Source organism: Dipodomys ordii, unplaced genomic scaffold (genome assembly GCF_000151885.1).
Source record: "Dipodomys ordii isolate 6190 unplaced genomic scaffold, Dord_2.0 Scaffold12, whole genome shotgun sequence".
In the NCBI taxonomy this organism is placed as follows: Eukaryota; Metazoa; Chordata; class Mammalia; order Rodentia; family Heteromyidae; genus Dipodomys; species Dipodomys ordii.
Window position 1 is genome coordinate 18,335,967 of NW_012267228.1, and position 19,928 is coordinate 18,355,894.

Below are 19,928 nucleotides of genomic sequence, written 5' to 3' on the forward strand. Positions count from 1 at the left end.
CTGGGTTAGATCCACTTGCCCATTCCACACCTGAGAACTGTATGTAATCGGGCAGGTCCCTCCGCCCACCTAGGCCACAGACACGCAAATGAGGAGAGAGGTCTAGAAGATGCATTCTGCATTCTGTCATTCATGTTGATGTCCTGTTGGTGTGATTTATTTTTAAAGGGTTTATAAATTCATAGGAGGCTTGCAGGTGCCTCAGGAAATGTAAGCAGCAGGAAAAGTATATTTTATGCTAAAGACACAATAGAGGTGGCAACTGTGGCCATCTAGCTCGTGCTGTGTACAGGCGGGCTCACCTCCTTCTCATTCATTTGAGTTACATACCTGGTGGGGACTCGATGCAAGACCTGCTACATGAGTCACTGAGCTACCCCTCAGCCCCCCGCTTTCCTTTCGTACTATATGATTCACATAAACAAGTCACATCAAGAGCTGGGCATCGTGGTCCCAGGCCCTGAATTCAGTATTGGGGGGAGTGTCACAGATCATCACATAAGGAAGGTTGAGAGACAAGGACATATGCACCTGAGAGAGAGACAGACAGATAGACAGAAAGGCAGGGAGAGAAGTAGAAGAACATGCCAATCAAAGCACATAAGCAGGGCTGGGAAGGTGGCTCAGTGGTAGAGTGCCTGCCTAGCATGCATGAAGCCCTGGGTTCAATTCCTCAGCACCACGTAAACAGTAAAAGCCAGAAGTGGTGCTGTGGCTCAGGTGGTAGAAGGCACATAGGGAGGAGACAGAGAAAATAGGAGGGAAGAGAACACAGCGCTCAGCACCAGGGAGGAAGGAGGCATGGCCCCAGGACTCCTAGGCTGAATGCATTTCATGCTGGAAGCACAGACTCACAGCAGACAGGCCTCCCCGCCACACCCAACCTCACCCCCCCCACTTCTACCCTAGGGGCATTGTTGGTTTGGTGGCAGCTGGGCTCTGCCTCCTCCCTTCTCTCAGAGCACAGAGAAGGGGCTTGTGGGGCCCCCACCTGCAGGAGGAACCCCCAGGTGGGGAGGGAAGGTCGTGCGGGTCGCCCACCTCCTGGGTACTCTGGCTACAGCTGCGGATGAATAAATGAGCTGATGAGTGAGCACGATCTGTGTGCTGGGGTCAGGCCGGGGTGGAGGGCTGGGGCCCATTGTGGCTGCCCCCAGGTGAGGAGTGACCCTCCCCTCTCTTCCCAGTGCTCAGTGACCTGTGGGAAGGGCTACAAACAAAGGCTGGTCTCCTGCAGCGAGATCTACACGGGCAAGGAGAATTACGAGTACAGCTACCAAACCACCATGAACTGCCCCGGCACGCGGCCCCCCAGCGTGCACCCCTGCTACCTGAGGGACTGCCCCGTCTCGGCCACCTGGAGGGTTGGCAACTGGGGAAGTGTAAGTTGATGACTGAGTCGTCAGAGCTCAAGTCTTTACCCTGTTCTGAAGGCTGGCCGGCTTGCCCAAATCACTTTCCTTGAGGGAGAAACCGCAGTTAGCAGTGTGGATGTGACAGGCTGGGAGAGAGAAGGGGCGGGGTGCTTGGCACACAGGCTCAGCTCCTCTACAATGGAATCCTGGCTCTGCTCCCTCCCTGGAGGATGCAAGCTCTGGGATTTTTTTCCTCTGTTTCCTCATCTATAAAATGGGTGCTGGGGGGGGGGGGACAAAAATGAGTCCGTAAGTTATGATGGCTCTGCGTGGTCCATTTATTAGGTTGTTTACGGTACACATATTTAATTCTTCCTTTTAAATGAGGACTTAGAATCTGGAACTTAGAGTCACTTGAGGAGGAGATTCTGCTGCTTCTGTCAGGGAGTCTCTGTACATTCAAGTGGTTCTGTGTTAGGAGAACTTCATTACATTAGAAATGTAATAGGATTTTCTAAATTGGATTTTTTTTTCTTTAGTTCAAAGTTTTCTAAATTGAATCTGTGCTGGAAAAAAAAAATGACACCGCATCCAGATTCGCAGTCTTAAAAATGATGGAGCAAAAGTGATAAGTTGGAAGTCATCAGGGCTGGAATGTTAGCACCCCAATGACCTTGAACACATTTCTTAACCTTTGAGTCTGGTCTACTCAGTATAAAGACAGGCACTGGTGGTTCACACCTGTCATCCTGGGCTACTCAAGTAGCTGAGATCTGAAGTATTGCAGTTCAAGGGTAGCCTAGACCCTCAAAAAAAGCATGGCTAGGGGCATGGCTCCAGTGGTAGAACACCACCCCAATGAGTTCAAACCCCAGATTAGCCAAAGAGAAAAATGAAAACAGAATAATGATAGTACAGTATCATTGGGTTATCGTGCACTTTAAGTGCAAAAATTTATGTACGCTTCCAATTATGTATAATCTCATATGTAGATATAAAATTCTCATACATATATGACAGTTTAAGTTTTACATATACCTAAGCTTTATGTATTGTATGTACGATATATGTATATGAAGCTCAAACATGTGTATCTAAAGCTTGGCCCAGAGACCAGTCTGTAGTAGGTGCTCAATGAACATGATTTCCATGCTTGTGCACAGCAGGATCTAGGCCATTGCCTCTTGTGGGACCCTAGGGTGTTGTGCTCCTCAGGCTTGGCAGCCTGCGTCACCCACAGGGAGCCACGTGCTGACTCTCCTTTGCCTTACAGTGTTCCGTGTCCTGTGGCGTGGGAGTCATGCACAGATCTGTGCAATGTCTAACCAACGAGGACCAGCCCAGCCACTTGTGTCTCACCGACTTGAAGCCGGACGAACAGAAAACCTGCCATAATGTTTATAACTGTAAGCACGCCATCCCAAGCTCGAAGAGCAAGATTTCTTTGCTCATGTATTTGCCAGACTTTTTAGAAATACACTCTTCTTCATTTTTTTTTCTTAAAGAAATGCCTTCCTTTGCTAAAGAGTCTTAGTGTGAACAGTGCGGTCCAGGGCATTAAATCTGATTCGTACAATTTGTATCTTCCAGGTGAGTTACCCCAGACCTGCAAGGAAGTAAAAAGACTCAATGGTGTCCGTGAGGATGGTGAATATTTCCTGACTGTGAGAGGGAAACTCCTAAAGGTGATGCCATGAACCAGACTTTTTTTTTTCTAGATCATTCTGGATCATTCTAGATCATTCTAGATCGTTGTTCTCACGGTCCTATTTCTGAGCAACTCTCTGCTCATCTGTCTTCCAGGTATTCTGTGCAGGGATGCAGTCTGATCGCCCCAAGGAATACGTGACGCTGGTTCATGGTGACTCTGAGAATTTCTCTGAGGTTTACGGGCACAGGTAGGACAGCCAGCCTCAGAAGAGCCCAGACACCTGGAGGCCCCCAGGAAAAGCATTCCCATCCTTACCAGAATGTTCTTCCTGTAATGTAGGTTGCACAACCCAACAGAATGTCCCTACAATGGCAGCCGGCGCGATGACTGCCAGTGTCGGAAGGATTATACCGCCGCTGGGTTTTCCAGCTTCCAGAAAATTCGAATCGACCTGAGCAGCATGCAGATCATAAGTGAGTGCAGGGAGCTGGCGGCTAGAGAGTTGCTTCTCCTCCATTCAGCAGGCAGACTGGTCCTACCGGAGGCTGGCCTGTGTCCCTGGCATCCACTTCTGGATCCTCAGAGCCTGGAACACTCCTGGCACTGGGCACATCTCCATCTGAGTGAAGCAGCAGGAAGGAAGGAGGGAGGGAGGAAGGAAGGGAAGGAAGGACAGAGAAGGAAGGAAGGGAAGGGAGGAACGAAAGGAGATGAAGTAGAGTCAATGGGCATCATTGAATATGGGGGCTCAGGGCAACACCCCAGAAAACACAGTATTGAGATTAAGACCTTAAGGTTACCAGATAGCTCATGCCTGTAATCCTAGCCTCTTGTCCTAGCCCAGACAGGAAAGCCCATGAGCCTCTTATTCCCAACTCACCACCCCCCCCCCCGCAAAAGCCAAAAGTAGGACCACAGCACATGTGGCACAGCACCCAGGCCATGAGTTCAAGTCCCAATACTGGTGCGCACACACACATACACACACACACACACACACACACACACACAAAGACCTTTAAGTCTCATGGTCTAGTGGGGGTTAGCATGTAGCTGTTGGGGAACCAGATGTTAGTGGACCAGAAGAAACAGCAGATCTGAAACCCCAAAGCTAAGCAATTTGTAAAGCACCCCCCCCCGCCACACACACACACACACACACACACACACACCCCCCCAGCCCCCCCCCCCCCAAGCACAGTATACACAGGCAGAAAACTAATTTTATCTGATTGTCAATTTACAGAAGAAAAGTGGAGCTTAGAATTACCTTTCCTAGCAAGCCTATACAAGGACTGATTTTCTACTCTGGCCAACACAGCGTTTCTCTTAGGGCCATTAATCATAAGAGTAGGGGGGAAAATATATCTCAACATGTTCCTTGAAATGGATGGATGGAGGAAAAACAGAAATACTGAATAAATCATTTTTCCTCATTAACATTCTACCCAGAATATTGCATTGTATTCCTCTCAGGGTAAATGAAACTTGATTTGTACCAAAGGTATTTTTAATTGCCTTCAGCTTGCCTAATGAGTGAGGGCTGAAGGGAGAGATTTCCCTCCCACCAAAGTGCAGCTCTCTGCAGAAAGATCTAGTCCTTCAGCAGGCTCTAAAAGACAAGGCAAGAAGAGCCAAGCCCAACCCTGGCTCCACCCCCTCTCCCAGCCTCCTCTCTCAGGCATTGGGAGAGCTCATCTCAAAAGCAATCAGAGAGTTCAAATATGAGCTGTGGTCAGCATTTTGTGTGTGTGTGTGTGTGTGTGTGTGTGTGTGTGTGTGTGTGTGTGTGTGTGTGTGTGTGTGTGTGTGTGTGCTGGTTTGGGGCTTGGTTTGTTATTGTTGTTTTGCTTTTTGTTTTTGGTAAAACTGCAAGCTAGCCCCACACTTGAGAAACGGCCATTAATAATTTCAAGATGTGGGTTGTCCCTGCTCCACGTTTTGGCAGTCTTTGTGCCTGGGCCACCGGAGGACAGCAGAACCTCAGAGACCAGCTCCTAAGTAGCTGCAAGTGTCCCCCCCCCCACCCCCTCCAGCTTCTGGCCCCAGTGTAAGCCTGCAAGACAGCGAAGCAGAAAGGTGGCGATCGCCCCAATTACACCCCACTGACGTGAGGCAATCCCCACATTTCTGTAGCCGTCGATTCCAAAAGTCCTGTGAAGCTTCTTCTTTGGTGGGGGTGAGGGAATCATACTGTGAGGAGTCCCTCCTCCAGGACTGACAAAACCCAGGGAACAGAGCTCAGAACCATCAATCTAATGAGGGCTCACCTCTGGGTCCAGTTGTTCACTAATGCTTCTGGTTTCATTTGCTGCCATTCCGTATTATTATCCATCTTCTCTGCCTCCCTGTTAATATCCTGTCCCGTCTCTGTCTCGTTCCGGCCATCCCCGCCCTCCACCCTGCAGCCACTGACTTACAGTTTGCCAGGACCAGCGAAGGACACCCCGTTCCTTTTGCCACGGCTGGGGACTGCTACAGTGCTGCCAAGTGCCCCCAGGTACGTGCTCCCTCGGGGCTCACCCCACTCCTCTGCAGGGGCACCTTGTCAGCTCATTTGTTTTGGAGATGCAGTTAGCAGCTCTGCAGGGCCATTGGCCCTCCGTGCATCCGGGGCTTCCCCCCTGCTCAGAGTCTCATGGGGAACCCCACCCCAAGAGATGCAGCCTGCGGAGTGGTAAAATCTAGAAACAACAAGGCGTTCGATAGCAAGGGGGTGGCAGGAAAGTCTGTGAGGCCCTTATCTCTAATTAACCACCCAAAAGCCCGAAGTGGAGCTAGGGCTTCAGTGGCAGAGCACTAGCCTTGAGCAAAAAAGGCGAAAGGACAGTGCCCAAACCCCAGGACACACACGCACACACACACACACACACACACACACACACAGCAGAGACTGGTTATTTCACACTGTAGAAAACTACACATAGGATTAGGTTCAATGCAAAGATGTAATTTATTCCTTCATGCAGGGCAACTCCATCGGTGTATTTTGGGCTTTGTTGTGTTGTAGGAAGTTGGGGGAGGGGGTAAGATGTGATTTGTTTTGTTTTCCTTGTTGGACCCCTATGTTTTCTTTCAAAAAATATATATAAGTAGAGAAAGAAGTTGGAAGGACTTCTTCCAAGTCTTGTGGGGTCTCGGTAGCGATGGGATCTGCAGGTGGCCAGCTTTCCAGGCCTTGCCTGGGTCTACGCAACTGTCCTCACGGGGTGTCTTAGCAAGTCTGCTCATGTTCATTAAGTGTCAGCTTGGGGCTAGGCACCATCCAGGTGATTGAAAACGCACAAATGTCCCTCCCCTGTCCACCTCATGGCCCACTGGGGACAGTGACAGGTAAAACAATCACGACAGAATAATAACACATCCTCAGTGTCTGTGACTCGGTCTTTAGCTGTGCAGAATTTGCAGGGGACTCAGGAGCCTAGGTGTAAATCCACAGTCTCCTGGATGCCTCTCCAGCTCCCTTCCCTTCTCCCCCCCCCCTCCCCCTGTTCTTCTCCACTGGCCAGCCTTGCCTCTGGGAGGTGTGGCCTTTTGAAACATGCTGTACTCATCAGCCTTGGCATTGCTCGTTTTGCAGAGTAGGCAGTGGGTTTGTTTTTTGTTTGTTTGGTTGGTTCAGCTGGGTAGACATAATGAACGCACTGTTCTGGACCAGGGAAGTTGGCCTTCGTATGTTCTTCGATTCTTGGGTTCACACAAGGTCTTTCCAAAGCTGTAGGCAGAATTGGGAATTAATCCCTTTGAGATGGATCTTCAAAGGTCTGGGGGCCTGGAACTGGGGGTCTTCAGAACCCCCAGCATGTCTGCCCAAGATAGATAGATTTACCTCCAACTACAGGGACCACTGGAAGATAAACGCATCTGGCCTGGCTTTTTAAAGAGGTGTAAAGGAGGCTGTGTGGGGAAAAAGGAAATAAACAAAGGGCAAGATGGTAAAGGCAGAACATCTCTGCTGTGCGGAGCAATGGGTGGCCTCAGGCCCCCATTGTGTGGGCTTGCTAATCTGCCTCCCTCTCCAGCTCTTGTTCAGAAGCCTCCGGACTTCTTCATTCCTCCATGCATGTCCTTGGGGAAGCTTTCCTGAATGAACGGTACTTTGTATCCATTTATTTTCAATAATTGAGAGGCAAAGGAACAGATTCACTCAATTCTGATGAGAAGCAGTTGCTGTCGACCTGGGATGACCCCCAAACCAGTGAGAAGTTACTAAGTTAATCTATGATTTTATTTTTCCTAACCCGTGCTTCAAATCATATCAGGACTCTTCTACGATTTGGTTCCACAGATGTTTATTGAGTTACTGAGCAGTAACTGTAGACGTGAAAGATGGGATTTCTGCTGAGCACTAGTGACTCACATCTGTAATCCTAGTTACCCAGAAGGCTAAGATCTGAGGATTGTGGTTCGAAGCCAGCCTAGCCAGGAAAGTGCATGAGATACTCATCTCCAGTTAACCACCAAAAAGCTGGACATGGAGCTGTGGCTCAAGTGGTAGAACATTAGCCTTGAATGGAAAACAAACCAACCAACCTAAAAAACAGCATACAGGCCCTGAGTTCAAGTCCCAGTGGCAGCATGGTGGGGGGGGATGTTTTTGAAATGAGTTTTCCATGAAAGTCTGTGGGAAGCACTCTACTTCAGAGTAGGTAATCTGTCCTTTGACCCAATGGTTGTGCAGAAATCAGAGAGGCCCCTCTGAGTGTCTGTCATGTCTGCTTTATCTACTGCCTTTGCTTTGAGGATTTTTCTCCATGAAGGTAGTTCATCCCTCAGCCTGTGTTGGAATCCTTTGTGCCCTGACCCCAGACACCCGGCATTGCTGGCATTGCATTGGTATCAATGACCCATGTATCACTGATTGGGAGACACTGTGCTCAGCCTCACTAAAGAAAGCAGCTGTCAATAATCCCCACAACACCCCAAGAAAGTGGGGGGAACAGAGGTAATTAGGTAAGAGCCTAATTACGTCTGAACGCATTTCCATGAGGACAAATGTGTCTTTGGCTTTCTGTAGCCAAGCGGCATCTCTGCAGCACTTCTTCTTGTCAGTGATGGAGCAGGACCCATGGCTAATCTAAGCATGTCTTTTGCAAACCTCTGTGGACCACGTAGGGTAGGCATGATGCTTAGTGGCTTTCCTTCTTTTGAATGGGCAGCGAGGGTTAGTGGCTATCACACTTACGCTGGTTAGAACCCAGGGCCAAAGGTGACGCTGAACAGAGAGAACAGAGCTTGGGGACACATGAGGACTATGCTCCTCTGCCAGGATGCTGGATGGAAACGCAGAGAAGGCCGGACAGTGAGCAGGATAGCACAACTCCTATTGGATTCGGGGCTGTCACTCTGTCATAGATCCATATAGAGCATGCTCAGACACAGATGTCCGGTTGGTTGGGGACAGTATCAGGAGGCAGACAGGGCAGTGGTCTGGACCATCTAAGAACTTCCAAGTCTCTCTTCTGTAGTGAGGATGGAAGACAGGTTGAACGTAAATCAGGAAAAGAGTGTCCATGGTAACAGGGTGGCCTAGGATGGCAGGGCTAGCTTCTCTAAATAGGAGTGACAGTAACGTAAGAAAAGCCCTGGGTGGGGGTTGCCCTCTCTTTCTCAGCGCTTGGGAGGCTAGGGCAGAAGGATTGAAGGTCCAAGGTCAGCTTGGGCTGCACAGTGAGACCCTGCGTTAAATAATACTAATAATAGCAGCTGGGCATGCTCAGCAGCAGACAAGAACCATAGCTCCTTTCCTACCCCCGGAATTCTCCCTAGAATCCTCCCTTGGGGACCTAGGATGTAATATTTATTGAGAATCTATCAAGCGGCTAGTTGTGTATTACCAACCACTACTAATATAAATAAAGCTAGCCAGGCATCGGTGGCTCAGGCCTGAGATCTGAAGCTGAGATCTGAGAATCATGTTCTGAAATCAGTCCAGCCAGGAAAGTCCATGAGACTCATCTCCAATTAATCAATTTAAAAAAAAAACAAAAAAACAAAAACAGCCAGAAGTGGAGCTGTGGCTAAAGTGGTAGAGTACCATTGTTAAGTGAAAAAGCTAAGGGACAGTTTTAAGGCCCTGAATTCAAGCCCTAGTATCAAAACATATCTGTCTGTCTATCTGTCTGTCATCTATTTATCTAGTTATATCTTTGCAGTTAGATATAGCTAGATAAAGATACATCATCAATACCAAGCCCCTGCTAGGTTGAAGAGAAGCAATTAGAAAATGAGGGACAAATGCCAGTATTTGGAGTATCTACTAAACACCAGTCGTGCAATGGCTAGAAGCTCTTTCATTACCTTCCATTTTACAGATGTGCACACTGAGGTCGGGAGTCTGAAGAGCATGTCCAGAATGGAATCCCTGGGTTGAAGAGCTCAGTGGAGGCTCATGACTGTGTGGCTGCGAGCCGCCTCCCTTCTCTCTGGCTTTATAGAGGAGGGTTTTGCTCAAGTATTACATCAGCAGGTTCAGGGATCCTGGTCATTCAAAGCATTTTCAGTTCCGAAACTGCCCTTTACTGGGGAGGCTTTGAAGGAGAAACAGATGGAGTCTGTGGGTGTATGCATACAACACACACACACACACACACACACAGATAAACTTTGACACGCTGGAGGCCACCCTTGAAGTACCCTTAGGGCTTTGGGGAAATCTTTCCTTAGGTTGGGAAAGCTGTTGGCGTGGTCCCTGGCTGTGTTGAGTGGGCTGAGCCTGCCCTCTGCTGGCAATGTTGGGGAAGTACCTCTGCTTTGAAGTTACGCCCTGCTGTGCTTAGAACCAGCAGTGTGTTTATGTCCCAGGGGGCTGGATGCCCAGCAAGCTTTGGCAGCTAGATCTTGTTAGAAAAATTAGACTGTGGCATTTTGTTCCTGAAGGAATCTGATAATTGTGAGCAACGTCGGGATTGCTGGGCAAGGGAAGCTGAGAGGAGGTGGTTGGGAAGGAAGACTTTGAAGTCAGGAAGATAGGAGCTGAGCTCTTCCTGAATCCCCAGGGTGGATGGGAGCATTCATCGCCTCTGCTGAGCCTCAGTTTTCCCCATCTGTAAAGAAAAATCTTTTTCCTGGAGCTCTCGAGAGGATAAGGGAGACAATGAACATAAAGTAGCCAGCGCCAGCAGAAACCAAACACCTTCCATAAATGAGTGACTGTCATAACGAATGAATACGCTTCTTTCTCAAGCACCTTGCCTTGGGTTGCCTTTGTCTGGGATGCCACTGTCAACTAAAAGTCATCTGTGCTGGTCATCTGTTGCAGGGCCGCTTCAGCATCAACCTGTACGGAACAGGCCTGTCCCTAACCGACTCTGCCAGATGGCTGTCCCAGGGAAATTACGCCGTCTCTGACATCAAGAAGTCACCGGTAAGGTGGTTGAGTGGTTAGGGACTGGAGGTTGTGTTCCTGTGCCTGTCTCTCTCTCTCTCTCTTTCACACACACACACACGCACACACACGCACACACAACTGCAGGGGTAGTGCTAAAGGAACACATGTGTCAAACCACCCTGCAATCCAGGGTGAAGTGTTTAGATGGGTGGTGTGCCAAGGCTTACTTTACCTTTCTGGTGAGTTCTGTTGTGAAGTCTCAGTGTTGCAGACAGCCATACCTGGGAGGTGACATCAGGGCAGGTCTGTCGCGTCGAGGGGCTGGGCTCAGATAGCTTGCATCTGGTCCCCAAGCGACTCACTAGTGAACCCAGAGAACAGGATGAGGTGGGTTTCTTTGAGAGCAATTAGAATTCCTGAGGGCTAGGTGATCTTTCTGGACAATTAGAGAAATGTGTGGCCTCCCTCCCTGCAGGCACATTAGCCTGTCCTCCAGAGGTTTTAAACCAGGTGACCAGGGTCCTCTCTCTCTCTCAGATTAAAGGGAACTGAAACCCTGGAGAGTGAAACTCCAGCCTGAGTAGACTCTCACCACCAACACCACCCTGGGCAGAAACTGAGGCTGCCCACAGTTGTCTTTCTGTCTTGAGTCCACACAACATGGGGACAGAGCTTGATTCATGGATGCATAGGTATCCCCTCAGTCACCAGCCCTGCTGTGTCTGACCCCGCAGATATGCATAGAAGAGGAAAACTGGTTATCATTCCCAAATAGAATTGTTGGATAAAAGACAAGAAAGCACACAATTTGAAGTTCAAATAAACAGTGCAGGATTCTTCACTATATCCTACAGGTTGCATGCAACATGCTTATATTTTTTAGGATTACTTGTTTTTATCCAAATTTCAAATTTAACTAGGCAGCTTATACTTTTAGTTGCTGAAAGTGGCAACTCTATCAAAAAAAAACCAACCCTTTTTTTCTACCTAGTCAAAATGGGGATCTTAAGTAGCAGCTCAATCTCCCCCCTCACCCCAAATTTATTGAGAGGAAAATGTCCAGTTAGGATAAGAAGTTGCTAGTGTAGGGATTTGAACTCAAGGTTTCACATTTGCTTGGCTTCTGCTTTACTACTTGAGCCATATCCCCAGCCCAGCTTTTTTGTTGGTTACTTTGGAAGTCGTCTCAGAGATTTTTCTGCTCAGGTTGACTTTGAACCTTGATCCTCCAGATCTCAGCCTCCTGAGTAGCTAGGATTACAGTGTAAGCCACCAAGTACCCAGCTCCATGTCTTGTTTCCTAAATGCCTTTTCTGTGTAGAGAATTTTGACTGAAAAACAAAATTAATATAATTTTATCATGCATAACATGTTTTGAAATGTTCATTATGTTTCAATAACTAAGAAGAACAAAAAAAGATTAGCAGGCTGAAACGTGTTGGTAGGAAACACCAACAATACTGTGTCACATACACCGCAGTTCTGTTAGCCAAATGTCAATCAACCCTGCACTTGTCAGCCCAGATGCCAAAAACAATTCAAGACTGGAGCGCCACCTGCTGGAGACAGTGGTAACTGCACCGACTGGGACGGGTTCTGACAGCTATTTTGTTCTTGACCTTGCTGTTCTGCAACAGCCCTGAGAGCCTGGGCTCAGAGAGTTCATCTCAGGGCCCGGCGAGCAAACCCAGACACTGGGATTGCCCAGCTCCTGGCAGCCTGTGGCCGGGGTCTGGTTTACATGGTGGTCCACAGAGCAGCGCCCCCTGGGGACGCTGTGGGAAATCGCACCTCTTCCGCCCAGCCTGCGCTAGAGGCTGGGTCGAAGTGTGCAGAAAGGAAACCTGTGGAAGCTCATTCTCCTGTGCCTTGGCATCTCCAGCCAGCCTTGTTAAAACACTGCCTCCCCGGACTCAAAGGCTTGCATACTATCTCTTGGCTTTTTCCAATGCTCACCCCTGGCACTGTACCTGCTTGCGCCACGCCTCCAGTCCAGCTTTTTGCTAGTTATTTTGGAGAGATGGAGTCTGGGGAATGGGGTCCAAGTTATATAGTGTAAGGCTGAGGCCAGGCGTCAGCAACCTTTTTTTAGTGAAAGACCAAAGAGTAAATATTTTAGATTTGGGGGAGCAAAAGAAAACTGATAATATCACATATGCATTCATATAAAAGAAGGGTGGGCCAATACACATTGAGTGTATTCAGTGTGAAAATGGGATCAGGTAACTTGAGGAGATGGTTGGGGTTGGGAGATGTGGGTGAGAAATGATGGAAGGGGTGACATGAATCTCAACATGCATTGTTCTCGTAAGCCGATTTGTTGAATTGAAGCACTTTTGGGCAAGTGCTTAAAGATAATACAAAAGCATTAAAACTTAAGGATAGGGCTAGGAAGATGTCTTCGTGGTAGAGTGCTTGCCTAGCATGCATGAAACCCTAGGTTCTATTCTGCATACCACATACACAGCAAAAGCTCGAAGTGACGCTGTTGCCCAAGTGGTAGAGTCCTAGCCTTGAGCGAAAAGAAGCTCAGAGACAGTGCCCAGGCCCTGAGTTCAAGCTCTAGGACCAGCAAAAAGGAAAAAAAAGAATAATTAAAAGGAGAAAAGAATGGGCAAAAATATTTAAATTCAAAATAATAAAACGTTTACTTTTGTAAGTTAATACTAAATAGGCGATTCATTGTAATATTTACAACTTACATATAATGCATGTTGATCAAATTCACCTCCATCTATCTTACAGAGTAAATTTTTTGAATGCAAATCTACCAGTTAAAAAGTGGGGGTGGGGGGAGGAATATTAACAGAGGAAAAATATTTTGTTCAACGTTTTCTATTATCAGACATTAATTGTGAAGAAATGCCATCCATTAGTGCGGATCTGAAATGAGATTTTGTTTCATGTTGCTAAGTTTCTTCCTACATTCATTAAGATTGCTGAACCCAGATAGCTGTCCACAAGGATGTAACTTTAATTGAGCATGCTCATAACTTGGCAAGCATTTATAGAATTCTATTAGCATTTGTTTCTCTTGATATTTGCCTTCCAGTCTATGATTACATTGCAAATTAATCACTTGAAATGGAAGCTTCTCGATTGAACATCCTTGTTAAATAGATCTTCAAATACAAAATCCCTTCCTGCTTAAATAAGTGAAAATATAATAAGGAACTGCCATTTATACACAGAAAATCAGCTACTGTGAGCTCATGTGGTAGAGAGAGGTGCTGCTTGGTTTAACTTCCGGAAACACAGGAAGTGTGAAAGCATGCTGGCATCAGTTGTGATTTCAACAGTGTCCATTTTATTGGAAAGAGTTTACTACATTATAAACTCCGCCTCCATGGGCTGGTTTGCTTTGGATTGCTCAGCTCAATTCATTAAGAAGAAGCAACAGCAGCAAATCAGTAGCAAAGCTAATGTTCACTTATGGTGATTGGAAACAGCTCTTATTTTTTAAAAAAAAAATTGTAATCTTAGTCCTGAGCTCAAAAAAAAAAAAATTAGACCAGGTACCGGTGGCTCACGCCTGTCATCTTAGCTACTCAGGAGGCTGAGACCTGAGGATCACGGTTCAAAGCCAGTCTGGCAGGGAAGTCCGTGAGACTCTTATCTCCAGTCAACAACCAGAAAACCGTAAGTGGCGCTGTGGCTCAAGTGGTAGGGTACTTGCCTTGAGCTCAAGAGCGCAGGGACAGCGCCCAGGCCCAGAGTTCAAGCTCTACAATAAAAAAAAAAAAAGTTTACTACCACTTAGCTACTGAATTGCCTTGTGGTAGGATGAAGCAAGGAATTCAAATTGTCCTCCTCACAAAGCAATTTTGAAATTGGTGAGGATTCAGTCCATGATAGGCAATCAAACCCATCAAGCACCTGACTGGAACTGGAACTCCCTGAAGCTCTTCCTCCAAGTTCCTCCTAGTGGAAAGTAGCCAGGACTAACCTGAGACTTCTAATCACTCACACTGGAGCAAGTGTCTTTCTTCTCCACTCAACACCTAGCAGATTCTGCTGAGTATGAGTGTGAGGTGTGGGCTTCATTTCAGTTCAGAAGGCCGGACTGCTGTGTGTGCAAAACGAATTTCTTCCACAGCCAGCACACATCCTGCACACATCTGGCAGGCAAGCAATCTATGACGATGTGGTCTCTTGGCAGGACGGGACCCGAGTCATAGGGAAATGTGGTGGTTACTGTGGAAAATGCACTCCATCCTCTGGTACTGGCCTGGAGGTTCGAGTTCTATAGCCAAGGTAAGTATTTCTATGTCCGTCTGCCCATCTTATAATTATTTTTCTATGGCCTAATTGGGTTTCCTGTGAAACATCTTGAAGCTGATCTGTTCCTGTGATGGTTTTTATCCACCGACTCATCTATCTTCACATGATGGAAGCTACGTGTCCTCACTCTGGGGCACGAGGGTCCTAGGTCTTATATATCCAATTGCTCTGTGTTGCCTATTGAAAATGCAGCCTAGTGTGATCTATCTCTAGAGATCCTTCTGCATTAGCAGTCCAGTAGATCCAGGCTCTGAATTTTTCATACAGGGAAGTGTGTGTGTGTGTGTGTGTGTGTGTGTGTGTGTGTGTGTGTGTGTGTGTGCGCGCGTGCCAGTACTTGGACTTGAACTCAAGTCATGAGCACTGTCCCCTGGCTTTTTTTCAGTCAATGCTGGTGTTCTCCTACTTGAACCACACCTCCACTTCTTGCTTATTTTTACTGGTTATTAAATGGAGATAAGAGTTCTTACAGAGTTTCATGTGCCTGGGCTGGCTTCAAACTTTGATCCTCAGATATCAGCCTGTTGGGTGATTACAGGTGTCCAGCCCAATACAGGGAATTCTGATGCAGGGGGACTCACAGATCACGTTTTGATAAATACTACCTAGGAATTTAATAATAACAACAACAGTAATAATAACAATGACATTTACTGATCCCCTGCTTGCCATGTTAAGCAATTTACATGCATGATTTTCTTTTTGAATCTTTACCAAAAAGATTAGAATCTGCACTTTAATGAACCCCATCAGAACATCTCCATGAACATTTGGCAGTGGCTGGTCTCACTACATTAGTCCAGCAAGTGCTCCCTCTGCTGGACACTGAGCTGAATTGGTTATCTTTTCTTCTTTTGGTCTCTTCACCTACATGGGAGAAGGGCTCACCATTATCTTTTATTTATTTATTTTTTTGGTCGATCATGGGGCTTGAACTCTGGGCTTGAATGCTGTCCCTGAGCTCTTCAGCTCAAGGTTAGCACTCTTCCACTTGAGCCACAGTGCCACTTTCAGTTTTCTGAGTGGTTTATTGGAGATAAGAGACTCACAAACTTTCCTGCCCGGGCTGGCTTTGAACCTTGATCCTCAGATCTCAGCCTCCTGAGTAGCTAGGATTACAGATGTGAGCCACTGGTGTCCAGCACCATTATATCTTTTATTATCAGTCCATCCATTACCCTATACAGGTCTTTAAGATCCAGAGACAACAGTGCCTATTTGAGATGTGTGTGTTCATACTTTAATGTGTAATTAAACATTTGGCTACAGAATTATGTTCTCAAATTAGTAGTATTTCTGCAGTGAGGGGTAAAGGGAATATAGGTAATATGTTGAATAACTGAAATTTCTAAGTAGTGTCTTAGGTTTAGGGGTGGATGGATACAGAGGCTCAAACAGTTATCCGTCATTAATCGTCGGTAGTGATGGCTTTTAACTTGTTACATCCTTAGGGAAATTGTCTCCCCAAATTATGTTGCCAGGCAGTGCTAGGGAAAAATTTGTTTATATATATATATATATATATATATGTATGTATATGTATATATATATATATATTCCTTGTAACTGATGGTTGAAATAAATACTCTTAGCATGCAGCATTCATTCTAAAAAATAACTCTGGCTCTGACTGGCTGCTTCTGAGCCAATCACAATGTACATGGCACTTGAGGTAGGGAATCCATGTAAAGTTAAATGGTAGCTTCAGTTAGAAGAGGGACTGTCTCCAAAGGACTAGAAGAGATTTATTAGAATAAAGAAGATAGGCTCAGGGTAGGCAAAATTCAGCAGGTATCACCCAGTTATTATTTTATTTGAATTTTTTGTTTGATTACCATCTTTCATTACTTTTCCTTGGAAGGGTTAACGCAGAGCCACTCCTTTATTGTGCCAGCTGAAGGTGACCTGCCTGACATTTGGTTATATTTTATATCCAATAAGATACATTTTGTATATGTTCTATTGTTATTCTAATACATGATACCATACATAACATATTATCAGGACATGTATGTAGTATTTGCACCCATGCAATATACATATTATATCTGCATAGTGTCGATGGTAGGAAAATTATGCTATGCATATTATTTAAAATGCATAATATATATTATAAAAAGCTTGGAAAGCAATATACCAATACTTGAGTATTTGAATATTATCTCAGAGAAGGCGATTTCATCCTAGTAATTTTTTATTCTTCATTACTTTCCTGCAACTTCCAGGTCACTAGAACAAAAATAAAAACAGTAACACTTCTTAAATCCAAAGAAAATCATGTGTTTCTTGACTCTACATAGAAAAATCACTGTTCTACCTGCTCTTGACTTAGGGCATTTGAGACAGAAGACTTACATTTCCTGATTTCTTTATTTCAGATGCTCTGAAGAGGAAGACATTCTGGGATGGATGAAGGATAGTAAAGCAATACCTCCACCTTAAATTAGAGTGTGTGTGTGTGCATGTGTGTGCGCGTGCATGTGTGTATACCTGTATACGTGTATATGTGAATGTGTGGATGTGTGTATATAGACATATGTATATAGATATGTATATAGATATATAAATATATATACAGGTTGAGCATCCCTGATTTGAAAACCTGAAATCAGAAATGCTCCAACTTCTGAAACTTTCGATCGCCAGTGTGACCCCTGACCTAGAAAAATTCCTCACCAAGACCGGGCTTCATGCACAACCATTATTTAAATGCCTATGCAACATGACCTGGTACACACAGCAGTGTGTAGAAGGTGCATCTGAAACAGAAGTGATATTTCGTGTGTAGCCTTTGAGTTTCATTCCCCCAAAATCTTATTATGTGTATTCAGCTACTTCCACATTCTGTACACCTCTGGAATGGGAGACACAACCGCACCAAATATTCTAAATGAGGGCTTACTCAACCTGTGGAATATCCTAATGATGTAAAGTTTAATATTTATGTCTGAAATTATTTATTGTGATGTAATATTTTTTGTACGTAAAATGATTTTATTGTGACTGCCTTTGCTTCCCGGGGCTCCTGCAGTCCGACCGCTGCATTTTACGTACCCTACATTCTATGGCCTTCCGGGACAAAGGTGACTTGCATCACGGTACACTCTTGTTTACTTCTTAGCTGTAAATGTGTTCCTGTTACCTTTTTTTAAAAAAAAACAATTGTGATTTGTTTTTGTCTTTGTTTTTTAAAACAACCTAGCCGTCATCAAGGTGCTATGAGAGCCCCATAAGGGTAGTTATTGGCAACTGTAGGAAAATGATCTTTTATCACTGACTGTGCCAGCTATTCCTTATATGAAGTATTCCGTGTCACATGATCTCTGGGAAAAACAAGAACAAAAAGTGTGCTGCCTTGGTGCTATTATTGTATTTTTTTTTAAGTGATCTTCAGGCTCCGAAATGGAAACATTTTTACTAAAAGGGAGGATGGGAGGACAGTTTCCAGTGGACGTGTCACTTGGAGAGAATAAGAGCAGCTATGGGCCCTGATTTCTGGACATGTTTTCTTTGGAAGAGAGTTGGACTTGGTTGTCGTCGCCGTTGTTAATATGCTTTGCTTCTACCCATGGTGCCTTGGTCTTCTGCAACCCCCACCAGCGTGACACTGGGAGAGTAAGGGTTTCTCACTGTCTTGCCCATGAACTCAGGACGGAGGAGGCGCCGTCGGGGATTGGCCATCGGGCTTTCTCGGCATACCACAGGAGTTCTGGAAGAGAATCAGCATCATCCGGGTCATGGGGAAAAGTGGCCAATGACAGAACTTCTCTCCACGTTCCGGCCGTGAGCCCAGTGCCCTGCGGGTTTTGTGATGTCATGTGAAAAGTGAGCTGTGGGGTCGAAGACACCTTCCACGAATGCACTCGAGTCTTTCCAGGCTTCTGTGAATCCACTTTCTGTCACTTCTTTCCAAACTGGAAGTGCTGACGTGCCCTTCCAAGCTGACTTGAAGGGACGGATGCTGGCACCAGTGGGCCATGCAGGGCACTCAACCCGAGAATCCTCCTGCACTTCCCAAACCAAAGAGATTAGGAAAACCTGGTGGGACTTGCCCCCTCCATGCAGAGTGCTCCAAGAAAAGGTATATTCCATATATGAATAAGCATTACTCTCCACTATTAATTAATTAACACATTGTGAAAGTATATTATAAATAAATACCATGACCACATCCAAACCACGTACGTGTCACATGGTTTCTAGACTTAGTGCAGGTTGGAATAAAAGTGTCCCACAGCCCAGTGCCAGTGGCTCATGCCTGTAATCCTAGCTACTCAGGAGGCTGAGATCTGAGGATCATGGTACAATGCCAGCCCCAGCAGGAAAAGCTTGTGAGACTCTTAACACCAATGAACTCCCCAAAAGCCAGAAGTGGAGCTGTGGCTCCAGTGGCAGAGCGCTAGCCTTGAGCACAGAATTTCAGGGACAGTGCTCAGGTTCTGAGTTCAAGCCCCAGGACCATCACAAAACAAAACAAAACAAAAAAAACCTCCAGGTATTTAAGTTTTAGTTTATGAGATTGAGAAGAAATGTAGATTTTTCTTAATCTTTGGCTATCAGAGGTACCTGTGTGCAGATAGATGGAGGAGAGGACTCCTCTAGTCTGCGCTTTTTCATCAACCCAGTTCATTTGAACTGCTTCTTCTAGAAACCAAGCACATACATCCATGTGGCGAGAAATACAAGGGCAAACAAAGCAGAGATTTAAGTGGAGTTTGGGGGCTCTGTTTGCTCATTTTGTGGAATGATGGTTCCTACCTTTCAGACTGAAGGCATCCAGGCAGAGGAGAGCTCTGGAGACCAGTCCAATAGCAGCTAGTGACATGTGGATGACCACCCCATCTCCCAGCCAGCTAAGGGAGTAGGTTGACAGAGGGAGAGAGAGCAGGGCCTCAAAAAAGCAAACAGGCTCAAGCTTATCCATAGTGAAGGAGTGCTAGTCTCTCTGTGATTGGGTCACATGCTGCTTCTGGGCCAATCAGTGGCAAGAAGACCTGGGTTAGGTCCACTTGAAGTTAAGTGATTGACAGCTTCAGTTGAAGAAAGAGAGAGAGAGAGAGAGAGAATTCTCAGAAAAGTAGAATTTTTTTTTAATGAGAGAAAGGCAGATGGAGTGGAGAATGTATGTAGAAACAGCAGCATTCTGTTGAATCATTATTATCCAAAGGGTATCTTAATTTCCAATCACTATTCTAAGCAACGAGATATACCAATGTATTAGTTAGGGGAAGGCAAAAAGGCTGTATTAAACAACAGGTACTTAGCGCCTCATGGTGCTAGAGGCTGTTAGTCCAAGATCACAGTGCTGGCA

General features: G+C 45.9%; 1 protein-coding gene across 1 annotated transcript in view; it reads left to right on the forward strand.

Annotated features, from left to right (window-relative positions):
• Positions 1-18,778, forward strand: part of Adamts9 (ADAM metallopeptidase with thrombospondin type 1 motif, 9) — a 147,408-nt gene extending 128,630 nt beyond the window's left edge. The window contains exons 29-37 of the mRNA XM_013010368.1: positions 1,188-1,382; positions 2,629-2,761; positions 2,946-3,040; positions 3,159-3,253; positions 3,346-3,479; positions 5,415-5,506; positions 10,268-10,372; positions 14,496-14,590; positions 16,996-18,778. Coding sequence (XP_012865822.1) covers positions 1,188-1,382; positions 2,629-2,761; positions 2,946-3,040; positions 3,159-3,253; positions 3,346-3,479; positions 5,415-5,506; positions 10,268-10,372; positions 14,496-14,585 — 939 coding nt within the window. The 3' untranslated portion in view covers positions 14,586-14,590; positions 16,996-18,778. The remainder of the gene's footprint in view (positions 1-1,187; positions 1,383-2,628; positions 2,762-2,945; positions 3,041-3,158; positions 3,254-3,345; positions 3,480-5,414; positions 5,507-10,267; positions 10,373-14,495; positions 14,591-16,995) is intronic.
• Positions 18,779-19,928: the final 1,150 nt, after the last annotated feature.